Here is a 22,569-nt window from a genome sequence, read left to right as displayed (position 1 = left end):
ACAAGAGTGGAGGAAAGTGCACACAGGTGGATTACATCTTAAGTAGGAGATGCAACCTGAAAGAGATTAGTGACTGTAAGGTTGTGGCAGGGGAGAGTGTAGCTCGACAGCATCGATTGGTGGTCTGTAGGATGACTTTAGAGGTGAGGTTGAGGAAGAGAGTGAGGGCTGAACCAAGGACCAGATGGTGGAAGCTGAAGGAGGAAGACTGTTGCGTGAAATTTAGGGAGGAGGTGAGACAGGCGTTGGATGGTGGTAAAGATGGGTGGGATGATTGGGCAACGACAGCAGAAGTTGTGAGGGAGATAGCTAGGAAGGTACTTGGTGTGACATCTGGACAGAGGAAGGAAGATAAGGAGACTTGGTGGTGGAATGAGGAAGTACAGGAAAGTATAAGGAAGAAGGGGTTGGCTAAAAAGAAGTGGGATAGTCAGAGAGATGAAGAAAGTCGGCAGGAGTACAAGGAGTGGCGTCGAAAAGCAAAAAGAGAGGTGGCTAAGGCTAAGGAAAAGGCATATGACGAGCTGTATCGGAAGTTGGATACAAAAGAAGGGGAAAAGGATTTGTACCGATTGGCAAGACAGAGGGACCGAGCTGGGAAGGATGTGCTGCAGGTTCGGGTGATAAAGGACGCAAATGGGAATGTGCTGACGAGCGAGGAGAGTGTGTTGAGAAGGTGGATGGAGTACTTTGAGGAGCTGATGAATGAAGAAATGAGAGAGAGAGAAGGTTGGAAGAGGTGGAGATAGTGAATCTGGAAGTGGGGTGGATCAGTAAGGATGAAGTGAGGACTGCTATGAAGAAGATGAAAAGTGGAAAGGCGGTTGGCCCAGATGGAATACCAGTGGAGGCATGGAAATGCTTAGGAGAGATGGCAGTGGGGTTGTTAACCAGATTGTTTAATAAAGTCTTGGAAAGTGAGAGGATGCCGGAGGAGTGGAGATTAAGTGTACTGATTCTGATTTTCAAGAATAAGGGTGATGTGCAGAGCTGCGGAAATTACAGACTGCTAAAGTTGTAAAGCCACACCATGAAGTTGTGGGAAAGATAGTGGAAGCTCGGTTGAGAGGAGAGGTGACGATCTGTGAGCAGCAATATGGGTTTATGCCAGGAAAGAGCACCACTGATGCGATGTTTGCTTTGAGAATGTTGATGGAGAAGTACAGGGAAGGCCAGAAAGAGTTACATTGTGTGTTTGTGGATTTAGAGAAAGCTTATGATAGGGTGCCAAGAGAGGAGTTGTGGCATTGTATGAGGAAGTCGGGAGTGGTGGAGAAGTATGTGAGGATCGTGCAGGATATGTATGAGGACAGTGTGACAGCGGTGAGGTGTGCGGTAGGAATGACGGACCGGTTTAAGGTTAAAGTGGGATTGCACCAAGGATCGACTCTGAGCCCTTTCCTGTTTGCAATGGTGATGGACAGGTTGACGGACGAGATCAGACTGGAGAGTTCATGGACCATGATGTTCGCGGATGACATCATGATCTGTAGGGAGAGTAGGGAGCAGGCTGAATCGAGCCTTGAGAGGTGGAGGTACGCACTGGAGAGAAGGGGAATGTTAGTCAGTAGGAGAAAGACGGAGTACATGTGCGTAAATGAGAGGGAGGGTGGTGGTATGGTGCGGTTGCAAGGAGTTGAGGTGGGGAAGGTGGAATGGTTTAAATACTTGGGACCAACTGTCCAAAGTAACGGAGAGTGTGGGAGAGAAGTGAAAAGAGAGTGCAGGCAGGATGGAGTGGGTGGAGAAGAGTTGCAGGAGTGATTTGTGACAGAAGGGTAGCTGCAAGAGTGAAGGGGAAAGTATACAAGACGGTAGTGAGACCAGCTATGTTGTATGGTTTGGAGGCGGTGGCGCTAACAAAAAGACAGGAAGCAGAGCTGGAGGTGGCAGAGTTAAAGATGCTGCGATTCTCGTTGGGAGTGACGAGGATGGATAGGATAAGAAATGAGTGTATTAGAGGGACAGCGCAGGTAGGACGGTTTGGAGACAAAGTGAGAGGCGAGATTGAGATGGTTTGGACATGTGCACAGGAGGGAAACGGAGTATATCGGGAGAAGGATGTTGAAGATGGAGCCGCCAGGCAGGAGGAGAAGAGGAAGGCCAAAGAAGAGGTTCATGGATGCGGTGAGGGCGGACATGCGGGTGGTTGGAGTGTCAATGGAAGATGTGGAGGATAGAGCAAAATGGAGACAGTTGGTCCGCTGTGGCGACCCCTAGCGGGAGCAAGCCGAAAGAGGAAGAAGAAGAGGGGTTGACTCAGCCTGTCATCCTTCCGAGGTCGGCGAAATGAGTACCAGTGTACTGGGCCGGTGTATACCCGGTTAAAATAGGTATACCATATCCCTGTGTCGTAAGAAGCGACCAGGGTTGCGTCAGGAAGGGCATCCGGCGTAAAACATGTGCCAAATCACTATGCGGATCATACGGATGATCCGCTGTGGCGACCCCTAACGGGAGCAGCCGAAAGAAGAAGAAGAAGATATATATATATATATATATATATATACACACAAAGAGATATATATAGATATTTATTTACTTGGGCCAGAAGCTGGAAAGATCTTGATTTTTGTGGTGATTATTGCTTGTATGAGATAATGGATCTAATTGTTCGTTTTCATTGTTCTATCCTCCAGTGAATCGGATGATGAAATCGGAGCAGATCTCGATAAGGTAAGTGTTTGATGCAAAGATATTGTTGTACTTATTTAATTATTGTGAACTTGCACAATCTGATGGAATTATTCGATCTTTTTATCAGTTGAAATGTTCTTGATGAAGGAGAACAGAAAATATTCCAAAAATTAGTGAATTGTTGAAGGAAATTACTACTACTACTACTACTACTACTACTACTACTACTACTACTACTACTACTACTACTACTACTACTACTACTACTACTACTACTACTACTACTACTACCACCACCACCACTGCTGGCTGCTGTTACTACTTTTTCCGCTTCTGTAACAACCCCAATTATTCCCACCTTCTTGTGGGGTCGGCCAGGGAAAGTTTTTGTCCGAAGTCTTTAATAAACCGGTTGGCGAGGCCTGATGTTTGATTGGAGTTGATTCGGTCAGGGATTTGTCATTTGTTCAGGGTGCCGGCAATACTCTGGACACAATCAACACCAGAGTATATTTAATCTCCACCCATCAGTATGTGGATATTTAATACGAGTAGCCTGGATACCCCCCACTTTACGTCCATCGGAGGGACAGTGAACTTTTTTTTTTTGATACATAGTCAAGGCTTGTGGAAGAGCGAGAACACAGAATGGATCAGGATGCAACATAACAGAGGGAACAGCAGGAGAAGGGGGAAAATAGACGGAGACAGACAAACAAAGGATGCAGGTAACGGTGAGGGGTATGGGAGAACACAAGGGGTGGACAAGATTGATACATTAGAAAGTTTTTTATTTTTTATTTTTTAGGAGGGGTGGGGGTGGTTTAAGGGGTGTAGAAAAGATCATGATCTTGGATAGGGGATGACTTGAGATGGGGGCGAATACCTATCTTGAGGACTTGGAGGGAAGACTGAGATTGAAGAGAGTGTGGAAGTTTGTTCCACAGGCAGAAAAAAAAACACATGAGTGGAGGAGCGCAGTGGTTCTGGGATTTTGGGAGTTTCACAAAGGGGGGGTTGCTGATGGACTGCATACGTCCTGCAGATGCCTGGTGGGGAGGGGGACAAAGTTCGGAGAAGGCAGAGGGTGAAAGTCCAGAAAGGAGGCAGAAGAAGACTGGGAGACCACCGACCTGTCGGCAATGATGAAGCGATCGGCCCATAGACTCAGCTTCATCGCAAGATGTTCCAATGTTCTTGAAAGCCTTGGTTTCCATGGCATCAAGCTGAGCGAGGCATGAGGCACGCACACCAGCCCAGAGGGGAGAGCAGTACTCCAACAAGCTGCAGATGAAAGTCTTGTAGGTGGCTCGGAGCTCAGGTGTGCCAAGGAAGGACTTTGCATGACGGAGGATACTCAGTAGGCATCTGGTGTTGGAGGCCAGCTTTGAAATGTGGCTTGCCCAAGAGAGATCATGGCTGAGAATGAGACGCAAGAATTTGATTGACTGAACTTCTTCAGGAGGGTTGTTGGGATAGTTTGCGGTACGTTCCATTCGGAGAGAGAATGGAGTGTGTGAGATTTCTTAGTGTTAAAAGACGTATTCCAAGAGTTTCATCAGTTTGTGATTTTTGTCAAGGTTTGAAGAGTGGGTAGAGGCTGCTGCCTGTCTGTTAGAAGGATAAGGGATGATGTGGCATAGAGTCGAGTCATCAGCAAATCGATAAAGAGGATTTTCCAGAGTCAGAGAGATCATTGATGAAGATTGTGAATAGGATGGGGCCGAGAACACTGCCTTGGAGCACAACAGCCTTGACAGAGAGAGGAGATGAAAGGATTCCATTGAGAGCCACATGTTGGCTACGAGAATAGAGAAAGTCAGTAATCCTTTGATTACTAGTGTAGTTGGCCTTTGCTTCCATAGGCAGACAGTTTGGAGAGCAAGGTGGGATCCCAGACTTTATCGAAAGCTCAAGATATGTCCAGAGAGACAGCCCTGATCTTATGTCTGACATTCACGGCCTCCATCCATTGTTGGGAGAGAGTCGAAGCAGCATGTCCATGGTAGAGTGACCACGTCTGACTCCGAATTGATGACGCGAGACGAGGCTGTTGGAGAAAAGGAATGATTTTATGTCAACTGCGATGATGGATTCCATGACCTTGCTGATGATTGGAAGTAAACTAATATGGCTGTAGTTAATGGGATCTGTTTTTGAACCTTTTTATGTAATGCAGTGATGATGGCTGATTTCCAAGCAAACGGACTATGACTTACGGTAAATGACAGAGAGAGAGGAACTGCAAGAGAAGCAGAGCAGGCTTTCAGGACATCTGATCTGATGCCTTCCGGTCCAGTTGCAGTGTCAGAGTCGAGGGTTGAAAGAACCTTTACCACCTTCTCAGGTGCAAAATACACAGAGTCCCGGAGCTGTTGGGTACGACAGTGAAGGGTGGATACAGAGAGAGAGAGAGGGGGGGTTAGGGACACAACATTTGGAAGCAGACACAGAATTGAGGCATTAAAACTTCTCACGAGTGATGCAACGCCCTATCTGAGAAGCACCAATATTGGCAGTTTATTGTTGGTCGGGAATCAAACCCACGCTTGAAGCTTAACTACATATTCTTCTTCACACTGACGAGTACAAACCACCATCTCATTTTTTTTTTACCCTCGCCAGAGGAGAGGGTATTGCATTTGGGTTTGTTTGTTTGTTTGTTTGTTTGTTTGTTTGTCCGCACAGAACTCTCGTGTTTTTCTCCACAACTGCTTGTCGGATTAAGAAAAAAATTTCACCACAGGAACGACTACTCATGTAGAATGTTTTTAATGATAATTATGACGTCATAGGCCACGTGGTGTGGTGGCCATGTTGGAAAAAGAGAAAAACTTTGGACCTCTATCTCTGAAACTGCACCAAGGAAAAAATTGAAACTTGGCACATGGCAGAACTCCTCATGTGGATAAGTGTGATTTATTAATGACGTCATAGGTGCCTTTGTTATGACGCCATAATTGCATATGTAGAACGCTGCATCACATCTGCATGAAAATTTTTGAGGGTCATCTTGGGATAAATTGGTCCACAAAAAAAAAATTGATGACATCATCGGTCACGTGATTCGGCAGCCATATTGTTTAAAAAAAAAAAAAAAACCTTCAAAATTCTTTGAAATAGCTGAACTTTGAAATGTGGCTTGCCCAAGAGAGATCATGGCTGAGAATGAGACGCAAAAATTTGATTGACTGATCTTCTTCAAGAGCGTTGTTGGGAAAGTAGAAAGTAGATGAGGCGAAACCTTACATGTATGACCGCCTATCCATGAGGAACAAAACGATCACACATATGACATCGAAGGTCACAAAGTTTGGCAGCCCTATTGGATTTGCCCTAAAACCTATAAAAAAATCTTCTTCTCCAGAACAGTTGGAAAGATCGAGGAGAAACTTCACACACATGTTGCCCAAGCCTTTGTGATACCAGCGTATTCACAAATAATTGATAATTTACATGATCTGGCAGCCATATTGAATTGAGCAAAAATTGGTTCACGAGTCAGTAAGTGACCACTATATTCGTTATGTGTGTCTATATCTGTCTGTCTGTCCCGAGCATAGCTCCGTGGGTTTTGATCCGATCTTGATAAAATTAGGGTGCGAGGTTTAAATCATGATCTAGTTGTGTTTTCCTGAGAATGGGCATGCTGCGCCCATTATGGGTGGAGCCACGCCCAAAAGACATGTGTTTTTAGGGGGTAGCTGGTTTCAAGTTCCATCTTCTCTGAGGGGGTTTGTCGAATCTGGCAGGGGTTTCGGTATTTGGTTAGCCCAATGGCACCTGCATAGTCCGACGGAGCTCGATTTTTCATTTTCTTCACAAGGTCACGAACTTAGAAAATATCAATAAATTTGGCATCAAGCTCCAAGGGTTTTCAACTGTTTCGAATGAAAGTTGGTATGCAAGTCGTGCTCTTCGAGTACTACAACTTTCATCATTTACGTTTTCCCCTATTCCCGCCAGTTTGCCCGTGGCGTCCCCTCGAAGGTCAAAAAATAAAAAAAGGCGAACCGTGTACATTGCTCGTGAACCATCGCCGTCTCCAGACTTGTCTTTTTTCAAGTTCTGTCTCCTGAACTGCTTTTTCACTCGACATAAAACTTCACAATTATGATCTAATGTGGATGGGGAATCTCTATCTCTATATTACTAAAACTCTCATCTTGTATGTATGTATTTATGTATGTATGTTCCCGAAATACAGCCAAAACGGTACATGATAGCGCAAAATTTTTCAGCCCACCTTACTCGCCATTCTCCTGCGGTGTGCAGTATCAAATTTCGTTCAAATCGGGCAAAGAAAAAATTATTAAAAAATCAATTTCCGATTCAGTCAAGTACTCTTCGGGATTATTTGATCAATGTAAACAACCTCAGCGGTGTAGTTCGCTGGAGCTATCTTTTTTTTCTTCTTCTTCAAATGATTTATTTTAAAATCTCAAACATTTAATATAGACAAAGAACGATTTATTTTTAAGCATAAAATAAACATCGCCATTTTGATCTAATACTTCCGTGTTCATTAATAAATAAAATTGTGTTTTGAAGAAGACGCACAATAATTTCTTCGACTTTCTTTTCTCCATTTTTTTTCACATTGACGCACAATAACAAGTTTCGTTCAAATCTGGCAACGAAAAAAAATATTGAAAAATCAATTCCCGATTCAGTCAAGTACTCTTCGGGAGTATTTGATCAATGCAAACAACCTCAGCGGTGTAGTTCGCTGGAGCTATCTTTTTTTTTTAATGATTTTTTTTATCAACCGCTGTCACAACGGGAACCCAATGGGTTCACGGGTCGTCTCCTATCTTTTAAATTTCATCCTGATCGGACGCATGGTCTGGCAGCCAGAATGATTAAATTTTTTCATCTATGTTCTTTTTGATTTTTTTTTTTTGTTGTTGAATAAGGCTCACTTGGCTGTTCCTGGATGGGTTTGAGGGTGGAGTAGCAGCTGAAACCCGAATCCCATACAGGTTCCTCCTGATGTCCCCGTCTTTGCTTTTTGCTTGTTACCTTCACCACCGAAGGTGAAGGAGGTTATGTTTTCACCCCTTTTTGTCTGTTTGTTTGTCTGTTTGTGTACAGGATATCTCAAAAAGTTGTGGACAGGTTCAGTGTGTGACAAGGACGAAGTGATTCGATTTTGGTGAAGATCCAGATCTGGATTGGAGAATTATTTAATTTTTGAAGTGATTCTTCACCATTGAGAGATAGGGGCCGAAAGCGATATATTACTTCATAGCATGATATTTCAAAAATGTATTGGGCCCGATATGTTCTCGTGGATCAGGCATTGCGTGGCGGAGGTATGCGCTCTACCAAGTTACCTTCTAGTAAATTATGTAACACACCAGTACACAAACACCACACAAAAGTCCTGGTGAGGGTCTACAATCTCTGATTGCTCTTTTTCTTGTTTTACATTGTTTTCTGCAATGTCTATATCGAATGTATTTCTTTCTGCTTTTCAAGGGGAAGTTTTTAAAAAAATCCTAAACTCTATCGTTTTCAGTTTCCACCACCAGGAGAGCAGACTGAGGAATATGAAAAGTTCAAGCACATCTTTGTGAAGCTTGCAGGAGAGGTCAGTCTCGGTCATCCTGTTTTACTTCCAGAAAGTGTCATTGTGTAGGATGTCTGAAAAATATACATTGGTGTCTTTGCTTCTGCATAGTGTTTGTATGCCACAACATATGAGTTTGCAGAGTCGGCTCAATCAAACCATGGTTTCATCATGCATGCTAAATATTGGTTGGCCAGTTTGTGTTCCCATCTGAATCCTGCTGGTGTTGTGGAGAAGGGAGGTCGCATGAAAAACGGTGTGTAAGATGGGCAATGAAGGAACAAATGCCATATACCATCGGGGTTTGTTCATTGTCTGTTAATGTCATTGTAATTTATGTAAAAGTACCACTGATATTTACTGACATCTTTCTCTTCTGTGCGACTAATCTCCAAGCTCATACATGGGCCTACGATCAAGGCAAAATATAAAATGGTTCTTGGTTATTGTACAGGGTGGCCTGAAAGATGCTTTACCCCCATTAAATCTCTCGCACCTCCCTTCCTTCCCCTCCACCCTCCTCCACCATGGTACGTGGCAACACTGATTCACTAACAGTAGGAAGTTAGATGGCATGGCAGACACAAGTTGTTGGATATCTCAAAAATAGCACAAGTTGGATATCTCAAAAAGTTGTGGACGGATTCGGATGAAACTTGGTGGACACGTTGGGTGTGTGACAAGGAAGAGTTGATTCAATTTGGTGACGATCCGGATTCGAATCTGGATCCAGATCTGATAAAAAAAAATTATTTGATCAAGGAAATTGCAGCGATTGATCAAGGAGTTTTGGCCTCTGCATTGGATCATGTTTTGGAAATCGCAAGACTTGGCGAAGAAGCCAATGGGGGCCATTTGCAGGACATTATTTCTCACAATTAATTGAAAAAAACCCAGCTCAAATGAGCTAAGATCCTTGTCCTCTTAATGATGACGTCATTAAAAACGAATATGACATCATTGTGATGTATCAGGTTTGGGATAAATTATCTGTGCTAATGTCCGGCTTGATTCCCGCAAACAAAATTCAAACAGCTTGCCGAGTTTCGGAGATAATGGTATAGGCGATTTCCATTAGCGGCGATATTATGACGTCAACTTTTTTTCTAGGAAGAATTTCCAAAATCGGAGATGGTTACTGTCTGCGTGTGGGCTTTCTGCATATACATGGCAAGTTTCACGAAGATCCGATGAAAACTCTGGGTTGTGAAACAAAAAAATAGGAATGACGTCATAAAAATTGATATGACGTCATAGTGATGTATCGTATGTGCGGTAATTCATCTCTGCTAATGCCCTGTTCGATTCCCGCAAACAGAATTCAAAAAGCTTGCCTAGTTTCGGAGATAATTTTTAGGCGATTTCCATTAGCGGAGATATTTTGACGTCATAACTTTTTTTCTCGGAGGAATTTTCAAAATCGGAGATCGTTACTGTCTGCGCAGGGTATTTTTACATATATACGCCAAGTTTCGGGAAGTTTCGATGAAAACTGTAGGCTGTGAAACAAAAAAGTCCACAAGAAGAAGAACAACAACGTGAGTAAGACTTAGAGATCCTCCACGAGGATCTAAAAACAACAAATTCCATGAATTAAGTCACCATTTGCAATTTACTTCATTATTTTTTTCTTCAAAAATAAAAAAAAGTTGCAAAAAAAGAAAACCTTCAGAGACTTTTGGCCCGTACTGTACAATGACTGATTAATTATTGTAATTACTGCACATTAAAAGAGTTTTAACAACGAATGCTTTACTGCGGTGGGGTAAAGGGACTTTCAGGTCATCACGTTGCACTTTAAATAATCTGCATCTCTTGGTGAAACCATTCAGTTTGTGACATTTCAAATCAGAAGTATAATTACTCTTCATGTTGGTTTTTATTAAGTGATCAAGATGTGTTTCAGACAAAGGATCCTTCAGTGATTGGAGGGAGGTTTAAGTATGCAATAGCAGGGTACTGTCCCTTACGCAGTTTTGTGTAATTTTTGACAAAGTTCTGAGGTTGACCTTAAATGACTCGGTTTGCTTGCAGTTTTTCATTGTCTTTGTGACTCACTCGTCCTTGTCTGGTGACCTGTTTGTCTTGGCATTATACCTTGGTGATATTGTTTTGACAATTGCATCAATCGATGCATGGCTACGTTCTTGGAGCTCTCACCTGATCACCAATGTGGCCAAGACGGAGGTATTCTTGGTTGAGAGGTCAAGGCAGGATATCTGATTTATTCTTATTCTTGTGACAATAATGGAGCAGCTTCCAGTGTTCATATTTACTTGAGGCAAAATAATTCTGTAGATACTGTACCTTGATACATATTATGTCAGGTTAAACCACTTGGACTCGGTTCTGCCTGATCTGTGCAATCTGTCTGTACTTGGAGGTGTTAATGGATCTCCAAGGCCACCAAGTAGGGAACCTTTATGGATTTCAGGGAATTCCACAAGGATCTTTCATTGCAGTTGTAACATGCTTTGTACCTCGGTTTTTGTCTTGCGAGACACAAAATTGCCTGAGGATATATGCAGGAATAGGCCTTTTGGCCCATCATACCTGCACCACATCAACACTACATTTATCCAAACTCTTAGTTTATCGACTCCTTGGGGGGTGGGGGGGGGTGTGGAGGCAGGCACGGGACATCACCAAGATGATATATAATAAACTCCACTCTCTTTGCCTACCTGGAAGAAACTTCCACATTCTCTTCAATCTCATTCTTCCCTCCAAGTCTTCAAGAAAACTGTTTACCACCATCTCAGATAATCCCCAATCCAAAACCACGGTCTTTTCTATCCTCACCACCCCACCCTATCTCGGTTTCCTTCTGTATCCATCTTGTCCTTTCCTACTCCCCCCCTCCCCCCTCCTTTCCTCCTCACACCCATTGTTTGTACAGGTCTCCCTTTATCTTGGCCTTCAATTCTGTTGATGGTGTTTCTCCTCCTCTCTCTCATGTTCCTTTTGTCGTGCTCTGTCTTGACGTATTCAGTGTGCTAGTTCTTCCACGAGCCTCGGCTATGTATACAAAAAAAAACATTGGGATGGAGGAGGAGGGAGGGATAACGACGGTTGAAGGGTAAGGAATTAACAAGCAGCGACAGCAGATTCACCTTTTTTGATGAGACCCTCTCACAGACATCACAATCCATACAATCACCCATTCACATCCAAGCTACGTACCATTCCTGCCATTACCCATTTTACCCTCAGTCCCCAATGCTTTTAGATCCCAGTTTAAACCTTTCTACGATCTTAGTTTCTGAGCAGGAGACGATTCCATGCATTTACTCGACTCGCTAAGTGACAGCCTCCTGGCTTACTGCCGTCATAACTCTCGTCTTCACCCTCAGGCCATGGCCCACAGTCCTGTCACTGTCCATTCTGCTCAAAAAACGTTTCTGCACTTATTTTGTCCACACACTTCATCATCCGAAACATCTGTCTGAGATTCCTCATTATTTGTTAAATATCTCCATCAGCCTCTTTTATAATCTATAAGGTCCTGTCTCCATCAGCCGCTCCTCAGAGATTCGTCAACCTAGCCCAGTCGTTATTTGGTTGCTCTTTGCGGCACCGTCCATGTGGCGGCGACATCTTTCCTCAGATGTCGTGACCAAAACTGAACTGAATATTAAAGGTATTCATTCAACACATATGCCTGGTGTTGGCTCAATGGTTAGCGTGGTGGGCTTGGGATCTTATGATCCTGAGTTCAAATCCCACTTGGCTGTTGAATTAATACCAGGTGGGGTTTACTCTGCCTGTGATCCTTCCGTGGTCGGCAAAATGAGTGCCAGCTTGCTGGTATCCTGTGTAGGAGTGGTGACCCATCCAGGATTGTGCCCAATAACCCAGGAGACTGCTTCGGCAGCACCAATGCTCTGCACAGAGTATGGTCCCAATGGATGGATGGATTCAACACAGCGATGAATGAATACCTTTAATATTGTGTAGTTTTGAGTAAGAATTCTCAGAATTCAATTTAGAAAATGTCAAAAGTTTCTGTTACCATGGAGGCATCAAGAGGAGCATATGTAGCTGTAAGACCAAGAATAAAGTCAGCCTGGAATAAGTGGAAACTTATTGCCTGAAAATATCTGCTGTTCTTCCTCTGCTCCAATCGGTTCTTCTGACCACATCCTTGTCAAAGTGGACATCTCTCTGGCTATTATCAGAGAACCACCTCACCGCCGTCGAGTCTGGCATTTCACTCAAGCCGACTGGGACGGCCTCCAAGCAGCCATTAAACTTCTAGACTGGTCTCCCATCACTACTTTCTCCAACATCAACTCATTGTGGGAATTCTTTCAAAGAAACTTGCTCGCCCTCATGCACAGATTTATCCCCTCTCGTCTTCAGTTGTCCTACCCTTCCTCCTGCCCTTGGTTCACTGAAGCTTGTGGCGAGGCAGTTGTCCTGAAACAACTTGCCTTTGCCTCATGGAAAGCAAACCCAACTGAGGGCAATCTCAGTTCCTTCCATAAAGCTCAGAACAAGTGTGTATCTACCCTCAGGAGAGCCAGAAAACAACATCTTTCTAATCTCAAGTCTGGACTCTCAAACCTCTCTCTCCCTACTCCAAATCCTGGTGGCATTTAATCAAATTTGTTTCTGGTGTATGTTCCCCCTACATCCCCTCCCTTACCTCAAATGGCCGCACTGCTGATACCGCACGTGAAAAGGCTGAATGCCTAAACTTGGTGTTTGCATCAAAATCTGGTGTCTGAAACCCATCACTTTTTGTACCCACCTTACCCAGTCGCACCCAACTGTCCCTGAACTCTGTGTCCTTTTCTCCTGACAAGGTGGAGAGCTTGCTGTCAAACCTCGACTCAGATTCTGAAACCGATCCAGACGGCATCAGTCCACATGTCCTAAGAATCTGCTCCTCTGCTCTTGCTCAACCTCGCTCTATTCTATTCACCCTCTCATTTGCTCAAGGTCATCTGTCATCTGCTTGGAAATCAGCAAGCATGACTGCCCTGCACAAAAAGGTGCAAAAACAGATCCCTGCAACTGCAGACCAATCAGCTTTCTCCCAATCATCAGCAGGGTTATGGAATTGATCATCCTTTCAGACATTAAACCCTTCCTCTTCTCCAATGGCTTGATTTCCGATCATCAATTTGTTTTCAGACCAAGTCACTCTACCCTGGATATGCTGCTTCTGCTCTCTCAACAATGGATGGAGGTCCTCAATGCCAGACATGAAATCAGAGCCGTATCCCAAGACATATCACGTGCTTTTGACACAGTCTGGCACCCTGCACTACTCACCAAACTCTCTTCCTATGGTATCCAAGGCCATCTCCACTCATGGCTCGCCGACTTCCTCTGCTGTCGCAGTCAACGTGTGGCCCTAAATGGAGTTCTTTCATCCCCCTTCCTGTGCAGGCTGGAGTTCCTCAAGGTAGCGTTCTGGGCCCTGTTCTTTTTCTGGTTTTCATCACTGATCTCTCCGACTCTCTGGAGAATCCTCTTCATCTCTTTGCTGATGACTCCACCCTCTGCCGTACCATCTGTCATCCCTCAGACCGGCACGCAACAGCTTCTTCACTCACTGCAGATCTGGGTAAAATCACAAACTGGTCCAACACGTGGAACATGTCTTTCAATCCAGACAAATCTCACACTCTCACTATGTCTCTCCGAAAGGACCATTTGGAACTCCCCTCCCTCCCCCCATCCACTTTCTCAACATTCCTCTGGAAGAAGTCCTTTCTTTCAAACTTCTGGGTCTCACTATCTGCCATGATCTTTCCTGGGAAAACCACATTTCAAACCTCGCCTCCAAAGCCAGTCGCCGACTGGGAATCCTCCATCATGCAAAGTCCTTCCTCGGCCCACCTGAGCTCCTGACCACATACAAAGCTTTTGTCCACAGCCTGATGGAGTACTGCTCTCCCCTCTGGGCTGGTGTTCCTGCCTTTCACCTTTCTCGGCTTCACGCTGTGGAAACCAAGGCATTTCGGATCATTGGTATCTCCTGCGATGAGGCTGAGTCTTTGGGTCTCTCACTCTCTCACCGCAGGCAGGTCGGTGGTCTTTCTGTCTTCTACCATATCCTCTCCGGTCTCGCCCCCTCCCCCCCCACCCTCTCTGCGAGATGTTCCCCACCCCATCCCTCTCCCTTCCATCGATCTGCTAATGTCTCTGTTCCCCACCGTTTTGTCATTCCCACTCCCGCCCCTCTTGTCTCATGCCCCCCTTGATGTGCGTTGTGTGTTAGCTCCATCGGAGCCTCGACAAGGTGCACAAAAAAAAAATTAAAATAAAAACCACGAGATGGCGTCATGGTCTAAAGGCCCTGTCACACCTTGACAATTTATCCAGTGCATGCCGACGTCTGAAAAATTTGTCTAAAACGCTGGCACACGTTGAATACGTATGGGTAAGTTTTGTATACGTTAAGAGCACGCTGGCATACGCCGTAGTATGCCGTGCTGTTAGACAAATTTTCCATCCTTGAAATTTTTCGACGTATGCCAGCGTATGACTCACACGTTCCGCATACGCTGGCATAAGTTGTAGGTACGTTCCGCGATCGTTGACACACGTCGACACGTTACTTGTAAGTTACTCATAAGTTGAAACATGTCGAGGTAATATTTAGCGTCAGTGTTCCAGACTCCATGGTTTTTTTTTTTTTTCTTCGGTATGACGGTGATGTTGACACTTCGATTTCTAGTGCGGTTATAATATAATATAATTAATAGGCTGCCGCTCAACGATTTAAATCATAACCGCACTAGAAATCGAAGTGTCAACTTCACCGTCATGCCGAAGAAAAAAACAAAGCAAAACAAAAAACATGGAGTCTGGAACACTGACGGGTTCCTCCTGTGAAACCCATTTTTATATACCAATTCCCCTAAACGCTGTCAATACGCCATTATACGGTAGCTGTAAGTTAGAAACGCGTTCAGTAAGTTCTGTGGTCATCCAGAGGACGTCAATGAAATACGTCAATGTGCGTTGGAGAGACGTTACACCTAGGTTCAAAGCACGTTACTCATAGGTTAAAATTATGTTTCGTGTATGCTAAACATGACCTCGACGTGTTTCGACTTATGAGTAACTTACAAGTAATGTGTGTCAACGATTGCGTAACGTGCCTACGACGTATGCCAGCGTGCTTCAGCATGCTCTTAACGTATGCAAAACTTACCCATAACGTATTCGACGTGTGCCAGCGTATTCAGCAAATTTTTCATACGTCGGCATACGCTGGCTAAAACGTCAAGGTGTGACAGCGGCTTGACACTTCGATGTCTAGTGCGGTTATGATTTGAATCGTGAGCTGCAGCCTATTAATCGGCTACGCCACGTGATTGTCGGCGATACGCTGCCGTGCGCTATGCATAAGTTAGACTATCGTTGGGCATAAGTTGTGAACGCCGACAACCCGCTAAGCATTCGTTGGTACAAGTTATCTATATGTTATCAAAACGTTCTGTGTACGTTACTAATACGTTATGCATACGTCCAACTCATTATGAATACGCACAAAACTGGAAAAAAACATCAATAGTTCAGCATACGCCAGCGTTTTACATACATTTTGATACAATGCCATACGCTGGCTAAAACGTCAAGGTGTGACAGGGCTCTAAGCACAGAAACATTCGATTACCTATAACAGAAGTTAATAAAGCCTGCATCAGACCGGTGTTGATGTATGGAAGCAAAACGTGGGCAAAGTGGAGAGAAGATGTAAAAATGATTGAAGGAACACAGATGAGAATGATACGGTGGATGAATGGATTGTCTCGAAAATAACGTGAGAAGACTCGGTTGGTATACTCATGTGCAACAGAGCTCAGACGATGAAGCTGTAAAGAGAGCAATACAGCTTGTGGTGGAAGGAAGAAAGCTGACAGGACATCTTCCAAAAACATGGAGTGAAAATGTCCAGGAAGAAATGGAATGTTTGCGTTTGCACGGAAAAGACGCAATAGAGAGACGCGAATGGAGGAAAGCCATCATTCGACCAACACCCTGAAAAAGGGAGGAAAAGGTCGTTCAACGGTTGGCATCCATGGGGAGGAGGAAATGCCCCGCTGAGTGTGGTGATAAAAGCCTCTTCCCTCAAGCTCAGTGGCTGTGTTAAGTGTTTGTCTCGTCAGTATGACTGTGTGTGTGAGTGGCAGCTCCATTACGAGCCTTAGACCTTGTATAAAAAAATAAATCCAGTAAGTAACTGTTGTTTTTTTTTTTAATTCAATGTATAGTATTCAAAAATGTACTCAGGATTGAACGAGAAAGTGACAGTTATTGCCAATGATATTCATTCTCCAAGAAACTAACAGATTATTATTGGCTTTCCAATCATGCGAGGATCTCTATTTGAACCCGGAATGGTTTTTGAATGAATGTTTTTCGTACAATATTCAGCATTGTTTTTTTTTGTTTGTTTGGTTTTTTTTTGTATAAATGTCGAGGCTCACATAAGAGCTAACACACAGAACACACAACAAGGGGAGCAGGAGGCAAGAGGAGTGGGAGAGGGAAGCACAAAACAGTGGGGAACAGAGACATGAGATCTGTGGAAGGGTGAGGGATGGGGTGGGGTACATGGGGTAAACAAGATGGACACTCCAGGATTGTTGCATGTAATGCTTCTTTTAAAAAAATTTATGTTTGTAATGTGAAATGAGCTTGTCTCCACATGCAGCAGGCTGCTTAGATATTCTGATGCAACCAACTTGCACCCTCAGCTGAGTTCAGTAGCAATGCCTTTGCTTGCTGCCACAATTGTTTTTTTTCCAAAGAGCATTACGTGGCTTTCATGGAATGGCAATTCTCCAGGTGCTTGAAGATGAGAAAGAAAATTCTCTTGCTCAGCTTTTTTCCCTTTCAAATACTTTATTGGCACTGAATGTTTTTTTGGCTTTTTTTTTACAATCTTGAATATACATTGCCTTTTAGATTTGTATAATAATGTCTTGAATCTGTTTTGGAATACATCTTGAGCCCAAGGTGAGGGCTTGTGGAGTAGCTGGTCAGGTCGCTAATTGGATTGCAAACTGGCTTAGTGGTAGGAAGCAAAGAGTGGCTGTGAGTGGGGGGATGTCTTGCTGGGAGGATTTAAGTTGCGGGTTACTTCAGGGATCAGTACTCGGACAATCACTATTCATTATTCACATCAAGGATTTGGATGGTGGGGTGAAGAGTAAGCTTTCCAAACTTGCAGATGACACAAAGCTTGGAGGTAAGGTGGATAGCAGAGGGGGTGCTGATCAGATGCAGGAAAGTTGAGATCCTTTAATAGATTTGGCAAATGATTGGCAGACGCAGTTTAACATAAAGAAATGTTAGGGGCTGGTGATTGGTAAGAACAATGAAAATAGAGATTACAGGATGCAAGGGGTAATTTTTGGAGCGTGTCACAAAGGATAAGGATCTGGGGGTGGTGATAGATATGGGAGGTAAGCAGGCAGCACAATACGAGTCAGCTATAGGTAAAAAATAGGGTTTTTGGCTGTTTTATGATGGGGATCAATTATAAATCAAAAGAGGTGGTGTTAACATTGTACAGGAATTTAGTGAGGGCAACATCTAGAATATTGTGTGCAGTTCTGGTCACCACAGTTCCGGAAGGACATAGATGCCAAAGAGAGGGTTCAGCGCAGGGCTACGTGATTGATTCCGGGTCTAGCTCGACTCAGCTATGAGGAGCGGCTGAAGGAGACAGGGCTTTCTACACTAGAAAGGAGGTGGTTACGAGGAGATATGATAAAGTTATTTTAAGATAATAAAAGGTATCGATAAAATTTGTGCAGAATTATTTAGCAAAGTCGACAGTAAAAGGACCAGGGGCCACAGCCTGAGGGTAAAGAAAAGGAGAGTTAAGAAGAGGAGATGAAAGAAAGAAAGAAAAAAAATACTACAAAAAAACCACAAAAATACTTCCCAAAAAATTAAATAATTAATTGGCTGAATGTCCTCCACCTGCATCTAATTTCCTTGTGTGTATCTTGCTGTTCCAGAGGGTTGTAACACTGGAATTATCTCGACATTGGTATTCACTGGCAAAAATTATTTCCTTAGTACGAAAATATTTTCTAAAGATAAGAAAAGTTTTCTTGAAACAAGAAAAGTATGAGAATTTTTCTCGTTGCAATAACAATTTTTTCCATGGTTTTCATGTTTCGAGAACTTATTTCAAGGAAACATCTTCTTTCTTTGAAAAGTATTTTTGGCAGTGTAATAATGATGATTATTCTTAATATTATTGCTCATATTCTCTTCTGAAGGCTGAAAATCCACAACTTTTTCATGAAGGTTCCCACAGGGTGCCGCAAAGTAGACCCGAGTCAATGTAGGAGTTTAGCATTTGGCCAGAACACCAGCACGTAATGGCTTCCTGAGTTTTAAAGGTGCAGTGGGATCTTTAACATCCGCATGTGAATGCTCGTAGATTCGACAGCCAGCTTTACATCCTCTCAGAAGGATGGTGGACAGTGTAACGTTGTGACTGCACAACACCAGAATGACAGTTTATGGTCAGACTGGGAATCAAACCGAGACTCAACAGCTCAAAGGCAAGTGTGCTCGCTCTGAGCTAACCATTGCCTCGCAGAACTCATTTCGTCAGATTTATTCAGCGATGGGATTTTCTTGCTGACTCGAGCGATTAGTATGTAGAGCAGTTCTCATTGTTGGAGAGTTGGAAGTTTGCTTACATTTCGAAACACCATAGGTAATCAATTTTAAAACAAGTCATGGCAAGAGGAAAATGTGTAAAAAGGCTTTTGAATATAATCTGTGAATTCATCTTGTTTACCCATGGGTAAAAACGGGCTATTTTACAAGTTGGTGCAAACATTTAATATGAGCTTCCTCACAAGGAACTTCAACACAGGCAGAGGCCATTAGGCCCTTGAAAGCCCAAGCAATGGCTTTCAACCTCTGGTTGTTTGTCCGTGTTCTATCCTTTTCTTATGCTGAACATCAAGCATGGAAGCAGCACATACTATTTGTTTTTTATATGCTTCCGCTGACGAAGTCGCGGTGGCATTATGTTTTCAGGTTGTCCGTCCGTACGTCCATACGTACGTCTGTCCGTGCTAATTTTATGTTTTCTCTGCAACTGCATATCCAATTGGCACAAAATTTGCACCATCGGTGCAACTGCTCATGGAGAATGTTTTAATAGTTATGATGTCATGGGTCATATGGAGTGGCAGCAATGTTGGAAAAAAGGAAAAACTTTGAACCTCTGTATCTCCGAAACCAGTCCATGGGAAAAAAATTGAAACTTGGCACATGACAAGTACTCCCTATGGGAAGTAAGTGTGATTTTTTTTTGATGTCATAGGTGCTTTTGTTATGACGTCATAATTGCAAACGTCGAACACTTTATCCGATCAGTATGAACATTTTTGAGGGTCATCTCGGGCTAAAAATTGTATTGGGAGCGGGGGGGAGGGGGTTGGGAGGGGAATTGATGTCATCATCGATCACGCGGTTCGGCAGCCGTATTGTTTTTAACATAAAAACCTTAAAAATTTCTTCTCCGAAACGATTGAACAGATTGAGGCAAAACTTTACATGCATGATCGCCTATCCATTAGGAACAAAAAGTTATCCACCTGTGATGTCATGGGTCACATGATCTGGCAGTTATGATTCTTTTTTTTGAAAAGTAAACCTTTGAAAACCTTCTTCTCCAGAACAGCTTAATAGATCCAGTGGAAACTTCACCCACATGTTCCCCAAGCCTTGGGGATACGAGGTTATTCAGAAAATAATTAATAGGTCACACGGTCTGACAGCCATATTGGATTGAACGAAAATCTTTTAAAAATTCTTTCTCTTGAACCGCTTCATCAATTAACATGAAACATCACAGTTATGATCTAGTAGTCATGGGGAATATATGTTTTAAATTTCAACCTGATCGGACGCAAAGTCTGGCAGCCAGAATTATTTAATATGCTGAATCTGGGTTCAGGGATTTCAATCAAACTTGGTACAAGTATTATAATGATGTAATAATGTTGGTGGATGCATATCTGGCAACATCACAACGTTGAAGAGTGCCCTTTAAGACGTTTACAAACGGCTTTAGTATGACTAGGCCAGGGTTTGAACTGCCGATCTCCCAGATTCAGTCACCGAGTCTGGTATACCTTTCTGGGAAGACCAGTCCATGCATTAACTTCTCTCTCAATAGTTGAAAACAATTATGCCATTTCGAACTCTTCTTACAATTGCTCAATGGAAACTTTTGAGATGTACGATAACAGTGGCTCTGCTTTTCTTTCACACTCTGCAGGATAGGGAAGTGAGTGCAAGAGAACTGCAATCTATTTTAAACAAGATCACAGCAAAGCGTGAGTGTTATATTCCTGTTGAACGACAGATTCAAACGTCACAATGATTCCAATATATTATGTTTTTACTTGTTGGATTAGCACTCAGGTCCCCCCTTCCCACCCTGATAAAATGTTGGAATAACACACCAAGACGCAACAAAATCCCCATGTTTTCACTCTGCAATGACTTCCTATGGCACACATAAACATTGTGTTTGATATTTTTGTGAATTCGATGTACTTGCGTTGCTTTTAAACTTGGACAAAATCACAACTAAATTTATTTATTGCAACAATTATAACAAGGAATAACAGCAAGGAACTTTGGCACACGAGGAGAGGCTATTTGGCCCATCATACCTGTGCTATATCAACACCAGACCAAGCTTATTCCTCTGTTCATCCATGTTACTTGTACCTGTAAATATAAGGGCAGTTATTTCATCATGATCGTCGATAGGAAATTTATTGTATTAAATATAATATTTATCACTACAGTTCAGAAATCAATGTTTTTGTTTTAATGCAGAAATTTCACCTCTCAGTGCTTCATATCAACGATGAGGCACGTAAAGATGAGGTGCGTAAAGAGGTGCTAGTTGCTGCGGGAGAAGTTGGAGTCAGTTGGACAAGGAGGATGTTGAATATATGTATGAGAGAGGCTTCAATTCCGGAGGGTTGAAGGACAGGGCTAATTGAGCCGATTAAATGGAAGGGGAAGGGGGAAGTCCAGGGGTATTACCAGCGATTCACATAACTGGTACTCAGGTACTCATGCGCGGTAAAAAAAACCCCAAACTAAATGCGGAGTTCAAAGATGCTTAGAAAGCTCAAAAGCATACGAGCACAACAGAGGCTTTTGATGGAAGGTTTTCTCAAGTGTAGATAAGATTCTTCCGTGATAATTCAGATATACTGTGATTTCAAAATTTAAGTGCACAAAATTAAGTTTATAAATTATAAGATTATAAGTTGTATCATAACTTGTAACTTATAAGATAAAGAAAATATCTAAGGAGAACATGCTCGCTAAGAGGAAGAAGAGGAGGCTCAGGAGCATCCAGAACGAAAGGAGAGCAGTTTGCGAGTGTTTCGTCTGGAGTGAACGTTCTGAGAGTGCTTATAGAGGAGTATGATGCATACAAACCTGAGTGGCGCATTAAAAATCGGAGTGGCGATTGGGAAAGCAGACGAGCGTGCTCAAAGCTGACAATAATTATTTTCGTGAGTACCAAACCATTTCTGTTGGTACTCATTGGAAAACCTCATTTAAAAATTGTGTGAACCCCTAGGCATTATGCTCTTAAGCCTTGCAATGAAGATACTGGAGAAGATTCTTCACAAGAGGATAAGGAAGAGTGTGGAGATGGAGATTGGCGAAGAGCAACAGGGGTTTAGAAATGGTAGGGGGATGATGGATAGGGGGATGGATAGGTTCGTGCTGAGACAGCTGGTGGAGAAGAGGTTGGAGGTGTAGGGTGAAATGGCATTGGGATTTGTAGACCTGGAGAAGGCCTACGACACTGTCTCGAGAGAGACGGTGATGGCGACACTGAGATGGATGGGAGTTCCGGAAGCAGAGGTTAGGTTGGTGGAAGGGATGTACAAGGGAACAGAGAAAAGAGTTTTGATTGATCCGGAGATGTCGGAAGAGTTCAGTGTGAACATCGGTTTGAGGCAGGGAAGTTCTGTCAGCCCACTCATGTTTATCACGGGGGTGGTGATGGAGCTCGCAAGCAGGACTGTAAACACGAGGGGTATTCTGGGGAGGATATTGTATGCAGCCGATCTGGTTGTTGTAGTGGAGAGGGAGTAGGAGGTTCAGGAGGTGCTGGGGGAGTGGAAGGAGGCATTCTGGGAGCATGGACTGAGGAAGGGAATGGAGAAGACTGAGATAATGTGGGTTGGGCAGCAGAGAAAATACGTTGATATCGGGTTAGAGGGGAAATAGATCAAACGGGGAAATAGCTGAGCGGAATAGTGACTGTGTAGGGTAAGTTGGAGGTAGGAGGATTCAAGTGGGTGCGACTGTGTGGA

General features: G+C 43.4%; 1 protein-coding gene across 1 annotated transcript in view; it reads left to right on the top strand.

The window, feature by feature from the left end:
* LOC147011684 (calpain-9-like) overlaps positions 1-22,569 on the top strand; it is a 74,799-nt gene that overhangs the window by 42,009 nt on the left and 10,221 nt on the right. The window contains exons 12-14 of the mRNA XM_085857176.1: positions 2,640-2,676; positions 8,159-8,230; positions 20,493-20,550. Of these exons, the coding sequence (XP_085713302.1) occupies positions 2,640-2,676; positions 8,159-8,230; positions 20,493-20,550 (167 nt within the window). The remainder of the gene's footprint in view (positions 1-2,639; positions 2,677-8,158; positions 8,231-20,492; positions 20,551-22,569) is intronic.

Source organism: Eptatretus burgeri, chromosome 15 (assembly GCF_056783735.1).
Source record: "Eptatretus burgeri isolate ZD-2024b chromosome 15, Ebu_testis_v1, whole genome shotgun sequence".
Lineage (NCBI taxonomy): Eukaryota > Metazoa > Chordata > Myxini > Myxiniformes > Myxinidae > Eptatretus > Eptatretus burgeri.
The sequence above is the reverse complement of the archived record's forward strand: the minus strand, read 5'-3'. Positions and strand labels throughout refer to the sequence as shown.